The sequence below is a fragment of the Vulpes vulpes genome, chromosome 9 (assembly GCF_048418805.1).
Source record: "Vulpes vulpes isolate BD-2025 chromosome 9, VulVul3, whole genome shotgun sequence".
In the NCBI taxonomy this organism is placed as follows: Eukaryota; Metazoa; Chordata; class Mammalia; order Carnivora; family Canidae; genus Vulpes; species Vulpes vulpes.
In genome coordinates, this window is record NC_132788.1 from 31,458,768 (window position 1) to 31,480,852 (window position 22,085).

At 33.2% G+C, this 22,085-nt stretch overlaps 1 protein-coding gene across 47 annotated transcripts in view; it reads left to right on the forward strand.

Moving 5' to 3' along the window:
- The window catches only part of NEK1 (NIMA related kinase 1), a 222,362-nt gene that overhangs the window by 196,966 nt on the left and 3,311 nt on the right, over positions 1–22,085 (forward strand). For 26 of the 47 annotated variants that reach the window (XM_072719696.1, XM_026017537.2, XM_026017540.2 and 23 more), the window contains 4 exons: positions 979–1,130; positions 3,506–3,714; positions 4,642–4,772; positions 5,046–5,178. In XM_072719696.1, coding sequence (XP_072575797.1) covers positions 979–1,130; positions 3,506–3,714; positions 4,642–4,772; positions 5,046–5,178 — 625 coding nt within the window. Of the gene's footprint in view, positions 1–978; positions 1,131–3,505; positions 3,715–4,641; positions 4,773–5,045; positions 5,179–12,098; positions 12,142–12,328; positions 12,442–22,085 lie in introns of those variants that run through there. The other 21 variants (XM_072719684.1, XM_072719689.1, XM_072719702.1 and 18 more) reach the window with 2 other exon arrangements.

A 22,085-nucleotide genomic window follows, 5' to 3' on the forward strand; every position in this document is an offset into this window, starting at 1 on the left:
ATAAAGTTTCATTAATATGCTAAACATTGTGTTTTCTTCAGTCTCCTCTCCTATCTGGTGTAGGATTCTTACCAAGGCCTTAGGAATTAGTTTTCAAATCTCACAGATTCCTTTAGGATTATTGACCCAATTCTGAGACTTATGTATACAGACATTTGTTTCATTGTCCTGTGTATCGATCACATTCTAATTGCTGATAGGTTGGTGGACAGCGGCTATTTCTGTTATTCCTGGTCTTATCCAAACAAATTAAGATTTTAAACGCCTCAACCATACATTGTTTTTTTCCTCAGTCAGTTCCTTCTCACCTGTTGTTATAAATGATTTTCAGTATAAACATCAAAGTACCTGTCTTTCCAGCCTTCCCTTCTTGTGAGAAAGGCTCCACTTACAGTCCATTGTTCACTGAAGTAATGTTAGGCTTTTTTTTTTTTTTTTTTGCACTAGTATGAAGTTCCTTATTTAATCAATATTGGCTACCCAGCAGCTCCTAGGATAAATGATACAAAGAACCACCAATTATGTGTGATAGTTCTTTGCCAACCTTCAGACTAACTCAGTCCAGACTTTGGGAAACATATAGGAAGATTGGCCATAGTAAAGTGTAAGAGGAGATAAAATAAGGGAGAGACAGTATGGGCCCTGACTGAGAGGGAGCAAATTAGCAGTTTCTGGCACTGCCTAATTTCTGACAGAAATTCCCTAGGTGCATACCCCAATTAAACATTTCTCCCTGCCTTTTAATGGTGACTTAAGTGAATCCCTGTATTTTGAAACCCACACATAACTCACAAGTTTAGTTTCCTCCCCGAAAAAATACAGAACTGAAATTCAAGAAAATTTGGTTCTAATTTTAGACAAGTCATCTCTGGAGCTACTAGCTCTTAAAAATTAGTATTAGCTCTAACTTTCTAATTTTTTATCTCATTTTTATTTTCTAGTGATCTTACTCCTACTAAAAAAATCTTACTTTTTTAGATGCTAAGGACATGTTCACTTCCAGATCTCTCAAAATTGTTCAGAACACTGATGGATGTTCCTACTGTAGGAGATGTATGTCAAGACAATCTTGAAATAGATGATATTGAAGATGAGCATATTAAAGAAGGACCTTCTGATTCTGAAGACATGTGAGCATGATGTCATTAATAAATATAAGCACTAACAGAATTTGAGTTTATATGAACTCTAGAGCTGTAACTCACCTAAACAGTTTTAAAAAATTATCTGTAACTGATTTTCACCCCTCCTTTACCTTTTTACAACATATTTAAAATATAGTCATGCAAGTTTTGATAGGTATATTTGCTTCTAAGTAACCTAATGACTTACTCTCACTTGAGAAATGTAAGAAAATGGTTTCTCTGTGTGCTGTCATACTCACCACTGAGCACATTGACTTGTCCATGGTATATGCTTAATAAATTGTGCTTAAATGAAGGAATATTAGCAGGATAATGACTAACACCACATGATACAGGGATTGCAGTGGAAAATTATGAAATATAAACTATTCCACGTTCCTCAGGGAAAAGAGCAGAAAGCCTCTATATCTCCTGCCATGTAGGATTTCAAAACCATGGCAGTAAAAAAATAAAATAAAATAAAAAATAAAAAACAAAAACAACAAAAACAAAACCATGGCAGTGAGAAGTTAGGTAGACTAGTTGTCTTGTTTGCATATGTATGAGTACGTGTGTGTTCTGGGTGTAAATTAATTGCTTTCACAAAATTCCTTTCTTTGTGATTCATGGGGAATCTAGAATCCAAGAGGCAAATTTAACCAACATTTCTGGGAACTGTAGGAAGTGATATAGCCCCTTAGCTAGGAACCTTTCTTTACCTTCTTTGATACAAGTAAGCCCTCTCACCTCCTCAGACAAATGTTACCAATATGTGAGGGGAGGATAAAGTGTTTGAAAAGGTAGAGTGTATTCAAATCACCAGGAAAAAATGGTACAAAATACTGGGATTTTTATTATTTATTTTCTGATATTTTTAAACTTAAAGTTTCTACATTTTACCTCTTCTAATAGAAAGAACTGTGTTTGGATATGATTGATATCCAATTAAAATAATAATCTATCTGGTAGTTTTTTTCCCCTATAATATTTGAGCCAGAGCCTCTATATCTGGCACATTTTGTTTTTTTATTTCTTTCTTTTTCTTAAGCCTTGCCTCTTGTTTCTTAAAATTTTAACCAAACTATCTTTTTTTTTTAAAGACTTTATTTATTTATTTATGACAGACACAGAGAGAGAGAGACAGAGACACAGGCAGAAGGAGAAGCAGGCTCCACACAGGGAGCCCGACGGCTGAAGGCGGTGCTAAACCACTGGGCCACCAGGGCTGCCCACCAAACTATCTTTTAAAGATTGCCACCACTACCACCACCCTTTTTTTTTTTTTATCTTTCATAGAGTTCTGTATATTTTTGCTAGTGTTCTCAGATTTTACAGGAAGTTACCCTTTTATCCTTGTTTTCTTCTGTTTGGCTGTAGTCATAAGTGCTTTAACTTTGTGTTTTTATTGAGTCTCCTGGAGAACATGACAACATAAGAGTACCTTTATGGTTGAAAGTGCTAGGTAACAGTTTTTCCTCAAAGTTTTTATAAAGTCATCAGTTTTATCTGACTGCACAGTAGCTTGTTTGTGGCTTGTGTTCTTTTAGTTACTAGTAGATGAGAGAATTTTAAAATTTAAGTTAGAAGCTTTTAATATTAATTTAAAATTTTGAAAACTTTTTTTTGTTGTTGTTTGTTTGTTTGTTTAAGTGATAGTCCATACCAGGAAATTTCACTTGATGTTTTCCCTGGGATTTTTTTTTTTTTTTTTTTGCGGGGGAGGGGGGCTAGGGGGTTCCAAACTTCACTCAAGGTCATATAATAAGAAAATCTACTACAAAGTGAATGCAGGGCCAGACTGTTCTTTGAGTACTTCTTTATCTTTCAAAAAAGATGTTAATCTTTTACTTTTCTTATAATGTAGGCTCAGCAGCCCATTTACTTTAATATCAACAATGGTGGTCACTAATTCCTCAGGGTTGGCCATAAGAAGATTTTGTCAATAGGCCAATGTTTTATCATTGCTGTAATGGTACATAGCAGATGTGCATGTTATGTTAGTCTTGTAATTAAATATAAAGCTAAATGTTACTAATAGGATGGTCCAAAAGATTAAACATACTCTTTCTCATTCTAATTAGATGCTTTGCTTATCTATACCTGCTACAAAGTCAAAGTGTAGAGATTTGTACACCTAAATGCAAAATAAAGATATTTCTACTTTAAAAGTTTATTTTTTCATTAATGGAAATTTGAGTTAAGATCTTTCAGATATCCAAATTGAACACCAATAAAAAATAAATTTATAAAAAAAAGATCTTTCAGATATATTTTTATCCTCTATTAGTACTTTTAAGCATAAAGGAGTGCATGTATATTAAATTAAAGTAAAATTTCAAAATGAGACGACACTTTGGTAATGTTTTTTTTTTAAATTTCAGTGTTTTTGAAGAAACTGACACAGATTTACAAGAGCTTCAGGCCTCTATGGAACAGTTACTTAGGGAACAACCTGGAGAAGAATACAGTGAGGAGGAAGAATCAGTCTTAAAGAACAGTGACATAGAGCAGACTGCAAATGGGACAGATCTGGCAGATGAGGATGACAATCCCAGCAGTGAAAGTGCCCTAAATGAAGAATGGCACTCAGGTACATGGTCATGATCATGGGACTTCTTTTTTTCAGTTTATACAAATATTTCAAGTAGAGTATATTTTCTGATACCTGATATGAACTATTTCCAAATTTAAATAAAACTGAAGTATGCTTCTGTATCTCTGACTTCTATTCATTCTTTTTTCTTTTTCCACTGATACCCACATACATTTGTTCCATTTCTTTCCCATTAAATTTTGGAAATGCTTTTGAAGCACTTTTATAGTTTTACTAAGGATAATAGCCTAGTTTTCTTAGCACTTTATATTTTACAGAGAGCTTCCAAATACAGTGGTTAAACAGTAGGATTAAACCTTGACTTTTTTTTTTTTTTGAGAACTGTTCCTTGTTCATAGCATTACCCCTAAGATGCATATAAAATTTGTGTATTTTGAAAACTATATATAAAAAAAAAAAAAAAAAAAAAAAAAAAAAAAGAAAACTATATTATGTTTATTTTGGAAGAAGAGCTAATGTGAAAAGGAACGATTCTTCAGTAACTTCATCTTTTACTAGAATGTTCCCAAGTGTCTTGGACATGTACATGACATGAAACATATATAGCATTTATAATACTTTCTAAATGCTTTACTAAAGATTTATAATATGTAGTATAAGTCATATGTCTCCTGCATGCTTTTTTCATATTTTACTCAATTCGAATTTTTTATTCTAATCTGGTTTAATGTTTATGTCTATAAAAGAAAAGACTCCCAAAGTAACATTCTTGTTAAGACATTTATATATACATTCATTTCCTACATAAATGGCAATAATTATAATGACAGAACTTTACATTAGAAGTATAAGTGCTCTGTTTCAGTGATATCACTCATCAAAATGAATATTAGTCCATTAAAGTAAGAATTATTTTATTCATTCTTTTTAGTCATAAAGTATCTTCTTGTTTCTGTTTCTTAGATAACAGTGATGGTGATATTACTAGTGAATGTGAATACGATAGTGTCTTTAACCATTTAGAGGAACTGAGACTTCACCTGGAACAGGAAATAGGCTTTGAAAAATTCTTTGAGGTTTACGAGAAAATAAAAGTAAGTAAAGTGTCAATGAAAACATTTAACTCAGGGGCATCTGCCTGGCCAAGTAGGTAGAGCCTCCGATTCTTAATACCAGGGTCATGAGTTCAAGCCCCACCTTGGATGTGGAGCTTACTTTTAAAAACAAAATTAACTTTGAAATATGCTCTTTTTGAATTACTAGTAAAATATCAGTGACTTTTAGAGGTCAGTAGATTTATTATGAAAAATAAAGTCTCTAGATAAAGCTAATATTCAAATTAATTTATATTTGGAAATTTGATACAGGCTATTCATGAAGATGAAGATGAAAATATTGAAATTTGTTCAACAATAGTTCAGGATATTTTAGGAAATGAACATGAACATCTTTATGCCAAGATTCTTCATTTAGTCATGGCAGATGGAGCCTATCAAGAAGGTAAGATTTCCTCAGTCTTTATATTTAAAGTAAATGTGCAAAAAACAGAATGACAAATGTAAATTGCTGAGCTTTTGGTCACATGGTGAAATCTATATTGAAATCATCCCAGTACTTATGAGCAATTATAAAATTAACCATGTCGTCCATGTCTCTACTTAATTCATAAGTAACATTTGAATGAGATTTTTTAAAAAGACTTCTTATCAGACAGCCCTAGAAATTAGAATACTTCCATATCAAGGATGTAGAAGTAAACTTTTAGACGTACATGCTCTAGCAATATGTACAGTTCCTCCTAAGTAATATCAAATGTAATCTCTTTAATTCATAGTAAATGGAGTTCATTTATCGTGATCTGAATGTAAACCATTTTTATATTTGGAAAATATTTATCTACAGAATCACTCAAAATATATTAGAACTTCACTGAAAATTATTAAAGCTAAAAATGGCATTTTCCTTTAAAATAGTCAAGAGCACTAAACATGGAACCAGACCAGTGGTATAGTCCTTTAACTCTGACAAGCTAGTGCTTTGACATTAACTGATTTAAGTTTCAGTTTCCACTGCTATCAAAGGATGATCTCCCTTTTAATGTACCATGAATTGTTTTCAAAGTACTTATCAGGTGCTTCTTATAGCCTCATACTTTATTACCATGGACATTAAAAGACATCTTTGCTTACATGTTACATTTTTCTTTATAGTAGCTTAGCTTATAGTATGTAGCTTATAGCTTGCATCTTTGTTTATAGTTTCTTTGGAAAGTGAGACATAAGTATATGAAAGTGTAAAACTATAATATAGAAATGCATATCCTAAAATACTTTTTAATGCAGTAGGAATTAAAGAAGGGAAGCCTGGACTATGATAAGTGGAAAGAAATGTAGAGCCATAACTTCTCAGAAAACAATGAAAAATAATTAATGTGTATTAGATTTGATATTAGAAGCTTCTTTTTTTTTTAAGATTTTATTTATTCATGAGGACACAGAGACAGAGAGAGAGAGAGAGAGAGAGAGAGAAGCAGAGACATAGGCAGAGGAGAAGCAAGATCCATGCAGGAAGCCCCAATGTGGGACTCAATCCCAGGACTCCAGGATCACGCCCTGAGCCAAAGGCAGATGCTCAACCACTGAGCCATCCAGGCATCCTAATATTAGAAGCTTCTTATTGAAAATAGTCTTTATTGTATAGAAGTGTTGAATTACTCTACTGTGTACCTGAAACTAACATTACACTGTGTTAACTAACTGGAATTTAAATTAAAAAAATAAAATTAGTACTTGTGATTAGATACTGTGAAGTGTTTAAAATACATAGAGGAAATCATTGAAGGTTTGCAAACTGTGAAAGAACTGACAGATTGAAGATTTTTTATAAAGTTCAGTCTGGTTATAGTATTCTGGGTAACTTAGAGAGTACTAAGATTGCAAATAAGATCTGTTTTGAAACTGTAGGTGCATTTGGGCACAAGATGGTGTATACCTGAATTTAGTGTTCATAGGAATGTAGTGTTAATATTCAGTTCAAAAAATATATTCCGGGATGCCTGGGTTGCTCAGTGGTTGGGCGCCTGCCTTTGGCTCAGGTCATGATCCCCGGATCCAGGATCGAGTCCCGCGTCAGGCTCCCTGCGAGGAGCCTGCTTCTCCCTCTGCCTACGTCTCTGCCTCTCTCAATCTGTGTCTCTCATAAATAAATAAATAAATCTTTAAAAAAAATATTCAGTTCAGATAATTCAGAGCCAGGCTTTTAATAAATATTTGATATTTTGACTCATGGAAAATCAAATTTCCTAAACTCAAATTCAAGAATGTCTTTTATTTTGGGAGCAACTTATTATTTAAGTTGCAGACTCATTTATGTTGATCATAAAGCTCAGCCAAAAAAAAAAAAATAGTGTTTTTGAATTGGTTAAATGTAAGTAAAAATCTTCTAACAACTCTAGTAGTTATCATTAAATCAAAACTAGAAAATCTTCATGTACAGTGAGTGCTCTTACCTTATAGATTCAAAAACTACTCTATCTTCATTAGTATTCTTAACAATATAACTGTCAAAATATTAGGGTCATTAGCAACAAATAATGGATTTAATATAAGCTAGTAATTATATTAATATGTTCTTAATTATGGTTTTCTTTGGTTCACCTAATAATTAAGATTATCACAAATAGGCAAAAACAGAATAATGTTTCATATTTATGGTGGTGCTGTGAAACCTATTAAAAAAAACTTAAAGGAGCTCCTTTCTAATTTTTTGTTTAACCATAGTTGACACACAATGTTACATTAGTTTCAGTTGTACAACATAGGGACTTGACAAATTTATACTTTATGCTATGCTCACCACAAATATAGCTACTGTTACCATACAATGCTATTACAATATTGTTAATTATATTCCTTATGCTATGCCTTTTCTTTCCATGATTTGTTCATTGAACTAGAGCCTGTATCCCCCACTTCTATTCACCCATTTTGCCTGTCCTCTCAACTCCTTCTTCTCTGACAACCATCAGTTTGTTCTCTGTATTTATAAGTCTGATTCTGCTTTTTATTTCTACATATGAGTGAAATTGTTTTTCTCAGTCTGACTTATTTTACCTAGCAAAATATCTCTACATCCATCTATGCTGTCACAAAGGACACGCTCTCATCCTTTTTTATGGCTGTGTGATATTCCAGCGTGTGTGTGTGTGCGTGCACGCACACACGTGCACGCACACGCACACATACCAACCACATCATATCCATTCATATATGGATGAACACTTAGGTTGCTTCTTGGCTATTGTTAATAATGCTGCAATAAACATAGAGGGGCATATATCTTTTAGAATTAGTGCTTTCATTTTCTTTGGGTAAACACCCGATAGTGGAATTGTTAGATCATTATGGTATTTCTATTTGTAAGTTTTTGAGGAGCTTCCATTACTGTTTTCCACAGTTTATTTTCTAAGAAGAGTGTATGAGGTCCTTTTACTCCACATCCTCACCAACACTTGTTAATTCTTATCTTTTTGATACTAACCATTCTGACTTATGTAAGGTTATATCCCATTATGGTTTTTATTTGCATTTCTCTGAGGATTAGTGACATTGAGCATCTTTTCATATGCCTGTCAGCCATCTATATGTCTTTGTATAAAAAGGTCTATTTGGGTTCTCTGCCCATTTTTTTAAATTAGATTGTATGGGTTTTTTTGCTGTGGGATTGTGTAAATTGTTTATATATTTTGGGTATTAACCCTTTACCAGGTACATAACTTGAAAATATCTTCTCCCATTCAGTAGGTTGCCTTTTTATTTTGCTGATGGTGCCCTTTATTGTGCAAAAGCTTTTTATTTTAATGGAGTCCCAACGGTTCATTTTTGCTTTTGTTTCCCTTGTCTGAAGAGACAATTCTGGAAAGCTGGTACTATGGCTGATACCAGAGAAATTAGTAGGTTTTCTTTTTCTTTTTTTTTAAGATTTTATTTATTTATAGAGACAGAGAGGCAGAGACACAGGCAGAGGGAGAAGCAGGCCCCATGCAGAGAGCCCTATACGGGACTCGATCCAGGGTCTCCAGGATCACGCCCTGGGCTGCAGGCGGCACTAAACCGCTGTGCCACCGGGGCTGCCCAGTAGGTTTTCTTCTAGATTTTTATGGTTTCCAGTCTCACATTAGGGTCTTTAATTTTTGCTGTTAGGTGTTAGGACATGGTCCAGTTTCATTCTTTTATAAAGTGTAGCTGGCCAATTTTCCCACCAGCATTTATTGAAGAGACTTTTTCCGCATTGTATATTCTTGCCTCCATTTTCTTAGATTAATTTACCATATAATTAAAAGTTTATTTCTGGGCTCTCTGTTTTCTTCCATTGATTTATATGTCTATTTTTGTGCCAGTATCCTATGGTTTTGATTACTACAATTTTGTAGTATATCTTGAAATCTGGGATTTTGATACCCTCAGCTTTTTCTTAAGATTCCTTTGGTTATTTGGGTTCTTTTGTGGTTGCATACAAATTTGAGTATTCTAGTTTTATGAAAAATGCTCTTGGTATTTTGATAGGGATTGCATTGAATTTGTAGATTGCTTTGAGTAATACAGACATTTTGACAATATTAATTCTTCTAATCCATGAGCATGGAGTAGCTTTCCATTTGTTTGTGTCAGCTTCATTTCTTTCATCGGTGTTTTATAGTTTTCAGAATACAAGTCTGACACCTCTTTGGTTTATTCCTATGTATTTTATTCTTTTTGGTACAATTGTAAATGGAGTTGTTTTCTTAAATTCTCTTTCTGCTACAGCATTATTCATGTATACAAATGCTACTGATTTCAGGGTATTAATTTTGTATCAAGACTTTATTGAATTATTTATTTTGTATAGTAGGTTTTTGGTGGAGCCTTCAGGGTTTTCTTTGTATACTCTCATGTCATTTGCAAATAGTGACAGTTTAACTTCTTTACCAATTTGAATGCCTGTTATACCTATTATTTATTTTTCTTATCTGATTATTGTGGCTAGAACTTTGAGTATTATGTTGAATAATAATGGCAAGAGTGAACATAACTTTTCTGATTTTGGAAGAAAAGCTCCCAGTTTTTCACAATTGAATATGATGTTAGCTATGGTTTTTTCATATATGGTCTGTATTATGTTGAGGTATGTTCCCTCTAAACCTATTTTGTTGAGAATTTTTTTATCATGAATGAATGTTGAATTTTATAAAATAGTTTTTCTGCATCTATTGATGATCATATGATTTTTATCCTTTGTTTTGGTAATGTAGCGTATCACATTGATTTGTGAATATTGAACTATCCTTGCATCTCTGGAATAAATCCCACTTGATCATGGTAAATGATCCTTTTAATGTACTGTTGAATGCAGTTAGCTAATATTTTGTTGAGAATTTTTACATCTGTGTTCATCAGGGATATTGGCCTGTGGTTTTTTTTTCTTTTTGTGATATCTTTGTCTAGTTTTGGTGTAAGGGTAATGCTAGCCTGGTAGAATGTATTTGGAAGCTTTCCTTTTTCTTCTATTTTTGGAATAGTTTGAAGAGAATAGGTATTCTTTAAATGTTTAGTAGAATTCACCAGAACCTCTGGTTCTGGACTTTTATTTTTTTTATTATCAATTCAATTTATTTGCTAGTAATCTGTTCAGATTTTCTATTTATTCCTTATTCAGTTTCAGAAAATTATATGTTTCTAGGGATTATCCATTTCATCTAGTTGTCTAATTTGTTGGCATATAATTTTTCAAACCATTCTCCTATAATCCTTTGTATTTCTGTGTTGTCAGTTGTTGTTTCTCATTCTTTTCTGGTTTTATTAATTTGGGTCCTTTCTCATTTTTCTTAGGGAGTCTCACTAAGAGTTTATCAATTTTGTTTATCTTTACAAAGAACCAGCTCTTGGTTTCATGGATTTTTTTTTTCCTGTTGTATATTAAGTCTCTTAAAAAAGAATTTATTATCTTCCTTCTACTCACCTTGGGCTTTGTTCTTTTTCTGGTACTTTTAGGTGTAAGGTTAAATTGTTTAACCTAAGCTTTTTCTTGTTTCTTGACATAGGCTTCTGTCGCTTTATTTTCCTCTTTAGAACTGCTTTTGCTGTGTCCCAGAGATTTTGGACCATTGTGTTTTCATTTTCATTTGTCTCTTTGTATTTTTTGGTTTCTTCTTTGTTTCATTAACCCATTGTTTGTTTAGTATCATGGTGTTTAGTCTCCATGTGTTTGTTTTTTTCTCCAGTTTTTATCTTGTGATTTATTTCTAGTTTCATACTCTTTGGGTCAGAAAAAATGCTTGCTATGATTTCAGTTTTTATAAATTTACTAAGGGTTGTTTTGTGGTCAGATATAATCTATTCTGGGGAATGTTCCTTGTGCACTTGAAAAGAATGTGTATTCTGTTGTTTTGAGATGGAATGTTCTGTATATCTGTTATGGCCACCTGATTTAATGTGTCATTCAAAGATACTCTTTCCTTTGGATTTCCTGCCTGGATGATCTAGCCATTGATGTAAGTGGAGAGTTAACGTCCCCTACTATTATATTACCAACAGCTTCTCTGTGTTTACTGATATTTGCATTATGTATTTAAGGTGCTCTAGTATTGGGTACCTAGATGTTTACTATTGTTATATCCTCTTGTTGGATTGATCCCTTATGTAATTGATCCCCATTATGTAAATGCCCTTTTTGTCTCTTGTTGCAGTCTTTATTTTTTTTTTTTTGCAGTCTTTGTTTTGAAGTCCATTTTGTCTATTATGAAGTATTGCTACCAAAGCCTTTTTCCCCGCTGCTTCCATTTACTTGATAAATGTTTTTCCATCCTTTTACTTTCAGTCTATATGTGTCTAGATCTGAGGTAAATCTCATGTAGGCAGCATATAGATGAGTTGTGGGGTTTTTGGGTTCATTCCATCACCCTGTGTCTTTTGATTAGACCATTTAAGTTACTTGCATTTAAAGTAATTAATTGATATTGATGTACTTATTGCCATTCTGTTGCTTTCTGATTATTTTTGTAGTTCTCTGTTCCCTTCTCTTGCTCTCTTTTTTTGTAATTGATGAATTTCTATGTTTCGCCTTTTTTTCTCTTTATTTTTTGTGTATCCATTACAGGTTTTGGGTTTGTGGTTACCATGAGGATCATATATAACATCCTAAGTATATAGTAGTCTATATTAATTTGATGGTAATTTAATTTCAAACATATTCTTAAAAAACTTTTTCCCCACTTCTCCACATTTTATGTATATGCTGTCATATCGTATGTCTTTTTCATTATTTTCTTATGTCTAATTATAGCTATTTCTTTTCAACTTGAAGAATTGCCTTTAACATTTCTTATAAAGCTGGTTTAGTAGTAATAAATTCCTTTATCTTTTTTTTTTTTTTTTTTTGTCTAGGAAATTCTCTCTTTCCCTCAAATATGAAGCATAATCTTGCCAGGTAGAGTATTCTCTATTGTAGGTTTTTTCCTTTCAGCACTTTGAATATATTATGCTACATTCTCTGGCTTGTAAAATTTCTGCTGATAAATCAGCTGGGAACCTTACTGGTCTTCCCTTGTAGGTAACTTTTTTGTTTCTCTCTTGCTGCCATTAAAATTCTTTTTTTCATCCTTAACCTTTGACAGTTCAAGTATTATGTGTTCTGGTGTGGACCTCCTTGAACTCCCTGTGCTTCTTGGACCTGAATGTCTATTTCCTTTCCCAGGTTAGGGAAGTTTTTAGCTATTATTTCTTCACATAAGTTTTCTACCTCTCTCTCTTTTTCTTTTTCTTCTTCTCCTTCTCCTTCTCCTCTTCTTTCTTTTTTCTTCTTTCTTTTTTCTTCTGGGACCCCTATCAAATGACTGTTTGCTTGATGTTATCTAAGAGATGCCTAAATCTGTCCTCATTTAAAAAAAATTTTTTTTTCTCTTTGCTGTTCAGCTTGGGTGCTTGCCATTACCCTGTCTTACTGATTACTGATATGTTCTTCTGCATCAACTAATCTGTTGATTCTTAAGCGATCTGTTTTCCCTTAAAGAAGTATTAAAGGACTATAACATCACTTTGAGGGGAAAATGTCAGAACTTATATATCAACATAAATAATAGTTTCTTCAAAGTAAGGTTATGAATTTATTCTAATGAAGATGCTCCATTACACAAAATATCTTGGAACTTTTGGAATTTCTCTCACAGCTATATACAGGTTCTTTTGATGGTCTGTCTTTGTATGAGTCTTTATTCTGGGTACATTTTGTTTTTTTGGACAAGTTTAAAGTTTCTTGAAGTCAAGTTTAGTGAATGAAATGGGAATCAAGATAATTTGTGGTCTTTTAGTTTTAAGGTATCTTACCATGAATTAATGAGCCTAATTTTTAAAGTGAATTTGTAAACTGAATCAAGAATTCTGTTCTAGAATATCTGCCAAAATTAATCTGATTACTTTAAAGGTATGATTTGTATGCTAAAGTGATTTGAGGATTTGAAATGTTTAAAATGTTGCTTAATTTTAGCAATATAAATTTCTGTAAGTTTTATTTATATTCTATCTTGTCAAAAGTTTAGCATTTCACTTAAAAATATATACAGTACAAGGTAAAATTAAGTTTAAAAAAATGCTTGGGAAAGTCAGCATATCAGGCAAATGAGCATAAGTAATTATTATAAGCCAAGAATGAGGTGAGAATACAAAGTTAATATTCAAAAGGTCTCTACATTTTGTGAGAATAGGTCATAAATTTGGTGCTTATCTTTCTAGCAAAACAGGAAACCTAATTAATTACATGAGTCACTGCTCTTGAGACAAAACATGTCACTCAGAAGACAGCTATTTTTGGTATTAAAACAGAGGAACAATTTTCCCATGATTCTTAAAAGGAGGACACAATCATATAGTGTCCCTCAAATTTTAATAACATATGGATCCCTTTAAAGGGGAAAATTGTTTTTAGACTTGAAGAATCTAAGTCCATAGGCTTCAGTAAAAAATCAAGCCTTAGTCTTTCAAAATATGTCAGTTGTAAATTACTACTATAAAACAGATGTTTTTCCTCTAAATTTTGAAATACTATATTTGTTTTCAAAATTAATATATAAAATATAAACATTGGTACTTGAGTATTTTTTATTTTATTGAGATCTTAGACTGTTTTATAAAACAGTGCTATTATGGACTAAAAATTATCGTCAGTAAATTTTACAATATTTGGATTTCACAGGCGTCTTTCTTATAATATGACGTGTAATTTAATGGCATGAAGCCAGAGAATGACTCCACTTAAGTAAACCTATGAAGAATACCAAACTAGTTATATTCATATTCAGACTGTTTATCCTTTGGGCAGTTCTCCATAAGTATTATTTCAATACTGCTTTTTGTAAGTAATTAACAATGTGCTTGGAATTAACAATATTTGCTTGACAAATATTTGGAAAACCTTTAGTTGGTATTGCTCTTTAAGTAGGGAACTGTAAGAGTTAACTGAGCCACGAGGAAAAAGCCACATGTTTTTGGATAACTGAGTGGCTTCAAAAGAATACATGCCTACAAGAAGGCTACCTCTCCTACAAAAATCAGGCTAGGCTTATATAGTCCTCAAGAAGTGATAATGAGGAGAGGCTTTAACATTGCAGCATAGGAAGATCCTAAGCTTACCTCCTCCTGCAGTCACAACAAATGCACAACTGCATATAGAATAATTCCTTCTGAAGGGTACCTAGAAAGTGGATGAATGAAGCTGCCATAACAAAGGACAGCACTGAGATAGATAGAAGAGGAAGAAATATGATCTCACTACAGAAAAAAACCCACACCCCAGGCACAGCACTTCATGGTCAGGAGGGATCTCAAAGGTACAGAACTTTTCCCCAAGTAATGATTGATTCAAGCTCCACATCAGGCACCCCAGCCCTTAGATCCTGCATAGGAGATACAAGTTCCCCAAACACCTGCCTTTGGAAGTCAGCATAGAGCTATAGAAAAGGAAAACCTATGCTTGAAAGACCTTGAATGCAGACTGATTCAACCCAGAAATTAGCACAAAACATGAGATAAAAAGCACATAAACCATAAATGAAGAACGCTTACTGATCTTGGAGCAACTGCTGGATCTTCCCAGGGATAGAGACACTGATAGCATCCATTTTTACTACCTTGTTCTGCCATGCTGATCCTAGGACTGGCAGGAGCCATTATGGAACCCTTCCTATAGACAGCTAACGCCAGGGTTTCATGAACCATTCAGAGCTCTGTGCAGCCCTGCATCTCAGCTGGGCCTCACTGCTATGTGGGCCAGAGACAAACCACTCCCACCAGTGTATCCACAGCAGTAAGGTCTCACCACAACAGGAGGATACATGCAGCCCACACAGGGCCTCCTTGGAAGCAGGGGTGGGTGGAGGCTTGGGTGGGGGATTGTGCTTCTGGGCTGCACAGAATATCTCCTACATAAAGTTTTCCTTCAGACTAAGAAGTACACCTAAACACCTAATACATAGAATCAGATAGGCAAAATGAGGAGTTGGGGGACTATGTCCTAACAAAAGAATAAGACAAAAACCTCAGAAAAAGAACTGAAAAAAATGAACATAAATAATCTATCTGATAAAGAGTACAGCATAATAGTCATAAAAATGCTGACTGAACTTGAGGGAAGAATGGATGAACACAATGAGAATTTCAAGAAAGAGACAGAAACTAAAAGTACCCATCAGAGAGAAAGAACACATTAACAGAAATGAAAAACATGCTAGAGAGAATAAATAGCAGACTAGATGATACTCAGAACAGATCAGTGAACTATAAGACAGGGTATTAGAAATCACCCAAACTGAACAGCAAGAAGAAAAGGAAAATAGTTTAAGGAACCTCTACAACAACATCAAGCACTGTAATATTGCATTATAGGGGACTCAGAAGGAGAGAGAGAGAGGGTCAGAAAATTTATTGGAAGGAATAATAGCCAAAAACATCCCTAGCCTGGGGAAACACATCTAGATCCAGGAAACACAGTCCCAAACAAGATCACAAAGAGATCCACACCAAGATACATAATAATTAAAATGTCAAAAATGAAAAATAAGGAGAAAATCTTTAAAGAAGCAAGAGAAAAAAAGTTACATTTAGGGGAACCCTCATAGACTATCAGGTGATTTTTCAGCAGAAACTCTATAGGCCAGAAGAGAGTTGCAGGACATATTCAAAGTGCTAAAAGGAAAAAAATTAACAACCAGAAATACTGTAACAGAGAAATTAGTATTCAGAATTGAAGGGGAGATATGAAGTTTCCCAGACAAACTAAATCAGACACTACTAAATCAGCTTTACAGAGAAATATATTTTTTAAAGATTTTATTTATTCATGAGAGACATAGGCAGAGGGAGAAACAGGCTCCCTATAGAAGCCTGATGCGGGACTCCATCCCAGGACCCTGGGATCACAACCTGAGCCAAATGGAGATGCTTAACCATGAGCCACCCAGGTGCTCCCCAAAGAAATATTAAAGGGTCTTTTTTAAGCAGAAAAGAAAAGGTAGGCCATAACTAGGAATAAGAAATTATATAAAAGAAAAATATCACATGGATAGAGGCAAACATATAGAAAAGGTAGCTAATCAGTGACTTAGCTAGTTTGAGAATTAAGACAAAATTAATAAAATAAGCTAAATTTATAATTACTTATGGGATACACTAAAGAAAAAGGTGTAAAATAAAATATGACATAAAAAGCTTAAACATGATGTAGGGGGAGTAAAAATGTAGTGCTTTTATAATACATTCAAAATTAAATACCCACCAATTTAAAATAGACTGACATATACATAAGTTATTATATATGAACCTCACAGTAACCACAAACCAAAAACCTATAATACATACACAAAAAAATAGAGAGGGCACCAAACTTAACTCTAAGGAAAACTATCAAATCAAAAAGAAGAGAGCAAGAGAAGAAAGGAACAAAGAAGAACTACAGAAACAAGAAAAAAACAAAATGATAATAAACATATACCTATGTATAATTGCTTTAAATGTAAGTAGACTAAATTCTCCACTCAAAAGACATAGGGTGGCTAAATGTATATTAAAAAAAAAAAAATCCCATCGGTATGCTGTCTACCAGAGACTCACTTCAGATCTTAAGATACACACAGACTGAAGGTGAAGGGATAGAAAAAGATACTACAAATAGAAATGAAAAGAAAGTTGAGGTAGTAGTACTTTTCAAATTAAATAGACTTTAAATAGACTTATAGACTCTTCTATAAGAAGAGACAAAGAAGGACCCTACATAATGATAAAGGGATCTATCAAACAAGAAGATAACAGCACTTGTAAATATGTATGCACCTAGCATAAGAGCACTGAAATACATAAAGCAAATATTAGCATGCAAAAGGAAAAATTGGCACTAGTACAATAATAGTAGGCACTTTTAAGATCCCACTTATGTCAATGGTTAGATCATCCAGACAGAAAATTAATAAGGAAATACTGACTCTTGAACAACATACTAGACCAGATGGACTTCATAGATACGTACAGAACATTCTATCCAAAAACAGAACATTTTTCTCAAGTCCACATGAACATTCTCCAGAATAGATCATATGTTAGAACACAGAAAGTCTCAGTAAATTTAAGAAGATTGAAATCATGTCAAACAACTTTTTCTAATCACAGTGGTATGAAACTGGAAACCAATTACAAGAAGGAAACTGGAAAAAAAACACATACTTGTGGAGACGCCAACATGTTACTAAACCAATGGATCAATGAAGAAGTGATAGAGGAAATCAGAAAATACCTTGAGACAAATGGAAAAAAAAAAAACCATAATGCTCTAAAATCTATAGGAGGTAGCAAAAGCAATTAAAAAAGGAGGGTTATAGCAATACATGCCCATTTCAAGAAACAAGAAAAAGCTTAAACAATCTAACCTTATACCTAAAGGAACTAGAAAAAGAGGAACAAATAAAGCCCAGTGTTAGTAGAGGAAAGAAATAATAAACATCACACGGAGGAAATATAATAGAGACTAAACAATAGAAAAGATGAATGAAACTAAGAGTTGGTTATTTGAAGAGATAAAGTTGATAAGTCTTTTAGCAAGATTCATCAAGAAAAAGAGAGGACTCAAAATCAGAAATGAAAGAGAAGTTACAATCAATACCACAGAAATACAAAGGATCATAAAAGACTATTACAAACAGCTAAGCAGATTCACAGGTAAACCAGGCTAATTCACAGGTAATTCTACCAAACATATTTTTTTAGAAGATTATTGAAGAGGAAAGAATGAGTCCAAGCTCTTTCTATGAGGCCAGCATTACCCTGAGACCTAAATCAGAGAAAGACACTACAAAAAAATGAAAGAAAATTATAGGCCAGTATCCCTGGTGAACATAGATGCAAATCCTTAACAGAATATTAGGAAACTAATTCAACATTACATTAAAAGGATCATAGACCATGATCAAGTGGGCTTTTTTTCTGATGCAAGAATGGTATAGTATTCACAAATCAGTCAACATTATATACCACATTAACAAAACAGAGTATAAAGTATAAAAATCATGCTTATCTCAGATGCATTGAAAGCACTTAATAAAATTCAATATCCATTTATAATATAAACTCAACAAAATGGGCATAGAGGGTAGATACTCCAATATAATAAAGGCCATGTATAATAAACCCACAGTAAACATCATATTTAGTGGTGAAAAGTCGAAAGTTTTTTCCTGTAAGATTAGGAACAAAACAAGGATGGCCACTCTCACCATTTTTATTCAATATAGTATTGGAAGTCCTAACCACAGCAGTTGGACAAGGAAAGAAAATAAAAGGCATACAAACTGGAAAGAAAGAAGTAAAACTAATTTTTCCCAGACGAAAGGATCCTATATAGGGAGAACTTTCAAGCCTCCACCCAAAAACTATTAGAACTAATAAAAGAATTCAGGAAAGTTGCACAATACAAAAATCAATATACAGAAATCTAATGTGTTTCTCTCTCTCCCCCCCCCTTAGTTTCAAGTTTTTATTTAAATTCTAGTTAGTTAACATATAGTATAATATTTCAAGAGTAGAATTTAGTGATTGAACACTTACTTATAACACCCATTGCTCATCACAAGTTCTCTCCTTAATATCATCACCCATTTAACCCATCCCCCCCACATCCCCTCCAGCAACCATCAGTTCTCTATAGTTAAGAGTTTTATGGTTTGCCTCTCTTTTCCCCCTTTGTTCATCTGTATCATTTCTTAAATTCCACATATGAGTAAAATCATATGGAATTTGTATTTTGGTGACTCATTTCATTTAGCATAATACACCTACATCATTGCAAATGGCAAGATTTCATCTTTTTTTTTTTTAAGATTTTATTTATTCACAAGAGACATTGGGGGGGCGGGGAGCGGGCAGAGACATAGGCAGAGGGAGGAGAAGCAGGCTCCATGCAGGGAGCGGTGATAGAGGACTTGATCCTGGGACTCCAGGATCACTACCCTAACTAAAGGCAGACACTCAACCACTGAGCCATCCAGGCATCCCTATCATTTTTTTTTTTTTTTTTATGGCTGAGTAATATTACTGGAAGTCCTAGCTTCAGCAGTCAGACAGCAAAAAGGAATAAAAGGCATCCAAGCTGGGAATGAGGTCAGACTTTCACTATTTGCAGATGACATGATACTCTATATAGAAAATCTGAAAGATTCCACCAAAAAATTGCTAGAACTGATACATGAATTCGGTAAAATCATGGAATACAAAGTCAACATACAGAAATCTGTTGCATTTCTCTACACCAATCATGAAGCAGCAGAAAGAGAAATCAAGGAATCAATCCCATTTACAATTGCACCAAAAAACATGAGATACCTAAAAATAAAGCATATCAAAGTGGTAAAAGATCTGTACACTGAAAACTATAAAACACTTATGAAAGAAATTGAAGATGTTGTGTTTCTATGCACTAATACCCAAACTAGCAGAAAGAGAAATTAAGAAAACAATCCCATTTATAATTGCATCGAAAAAGAGTAAAATACCTAGGAATAAATTTAACCAATGAGGTGAAAGATCATACTTTGGGGAAAAAAATAAGACATTTATGAAAAAAATTGATGGAAAAAAAATTGACACAAATAAATGAAAAGATACACTGTTCAAAATCAGTTGGAAGAATTAGTATGTTAAGAAAAAATCTGTATTATCCAAAGCAATCTACAGATTCAGTGCAATCCCTATCAAAATAATCCTAAAATTTATATGGAATCACAAAAGACCTTGAATATCCAAAGAAGTCTAAAGAATGAAGAACAAAGAGGTATCACACTCCTTGATGTTAAACTATCCTACAGAGCTATAGTAATCAAAACTAGCATAAAAACAGGCACATATTACCAATGGAACAGAACAGAGAGTCCAGAAATAAACCCATGCTTATATGTTCAATTAATCTACAACAAAGGAGGCAAGAAATTACAAGGAAAAAACAGTCTCTTCTCTAAATAATGTTGGGAAAACTGGACAGTTACATGTAAAAGAATGAGACTGGACCACTTTCTTACACCATATATAAAAATATACTTAAGACGGATTAAAGACTTAAATAAGACCTGAAGCCATAAAACTCTGAGAATAAAACATAGACAATAAGCTCTTTGATATTGGTCTTAGCAATACTTTTTTGGATCTGTCTCCTTTGGCAAGGACAACAAAAGCAAAAAATATACAAAGGGTACCACATCAAACTAAAAAGCTTTTGCACAGCAAAGGAAATCATCAACCAAATAAAAAGGCAACTACTGAATGAGAGAAGATATTTAAAAAAGACATATTCATTAAGGGATTAACATTTGAAATACATAAAGAACTCATAAAACTCAATAAAAAAATCGATTTTAAAAAGTCTGAGGACCTGAATAGCCACTTTTCCAAAGAAGACATAAAGATAGCCAAAGGAATATGTAAAGATGCTCCACATCACTAATCATCAGGAAAATACAAGTCAAAACCACGATGAGATATCCTATACTTGTCAGAAAGGCTGTTCTCAAAAACACCAGGAAATAGCAATTGTTGGCAAGGAGGTAGAGAAAAGGGAACTCTTGTGCACTGTTGGTGGGAATGTAAGTTGTTGCATCCATAATGGAAACAGTATGGAGGTTCCTCAAAATATTAAAAATTGAACTGCCATATAATCCAGCAATTCCATCTCTAGGTATTTATCCAAAGAAAATGAAAATACTAATTTTCAGTAAGACATATGACTGGCTCAGTCAGTAAAGTATGCTACTCTTGATCTCAGGGTTATAGATTCAAGCCCCATTATGGGTGTAGAGATTACTTAAAAATAAAAAATAAAATACTAATTCAAAAAGACATCTGCACTCATATGTTCATTGCAGTAATATATGTAGTAACCAAAATATGGAAGCAACCTAAATGTCCATAAATAGATAAATTGGATAAAGATGATGTGGCAAGTATACACAGTGGAATACTACTCAGCCATCAGAAAGAGTGAATTCTTGCTATTTGCAACAACATGCATGGGCCTAGAGGGTATTATGAAATAAATCAGAGAAAGATGAATGCTATATGTCTTTACTTATATGTGGAACCTGAAGAAATAAAAGAAAAATAAAAGAAACAGAACATTAACAAAAAAAGACACACAGATACAGAGAACAAACTGGTGGGTTGCCAGAGGGCAGGGAAGGTGGGGGGATGGATGGAATAAGGGAAGGGATTAAGAGGTACAATCTTCCAGTTACAAAGGAGACAAGGGATATAATGTACAGCATAGGGAATATTGTGTATTGTAACAGCTTTATACAGTGACAGAAGGTAACTAGACATGGTGGTGACCATTTTGTAGTGTGTATAAATATAAAATCAGTATGTTGTACACTTGATACTAATACAGGATTATGTATCTGTTAGTATTCAATCTAAAAAAAAAAGAAGCAGTATCAGAATTTCATACAAATTTTGTATCACACAAATAAAAAAGAGAATGAGGACCCTAATGTTATGTATCATAAAGCCTATCAGTAATTCCTTTAGCCTAGAAAGAGTGTAAAGCAGTTAAAATCAAATGCTTACCCTGGAAACTTTTTAAAAAATATCTTACTGAAACCCCTAAAACATTACTCTTATTAATATGTAAATATTACATATATTAATATATAAACTCACTAAACTGGTTGTAAAATGTATATGGAACTATATGAATAAATATGTTTTGTATTGTTAATCCTAAAACAGTTAAATATTAGACAGTGATTGGATTTAGAATAACTGTTCTAAAATCATTCTTGTTGGAAATACTTAGACTTTAGATCTAGTTGTCTTATAGATTGTTCTCTTAGGCCACATTAGGAGATA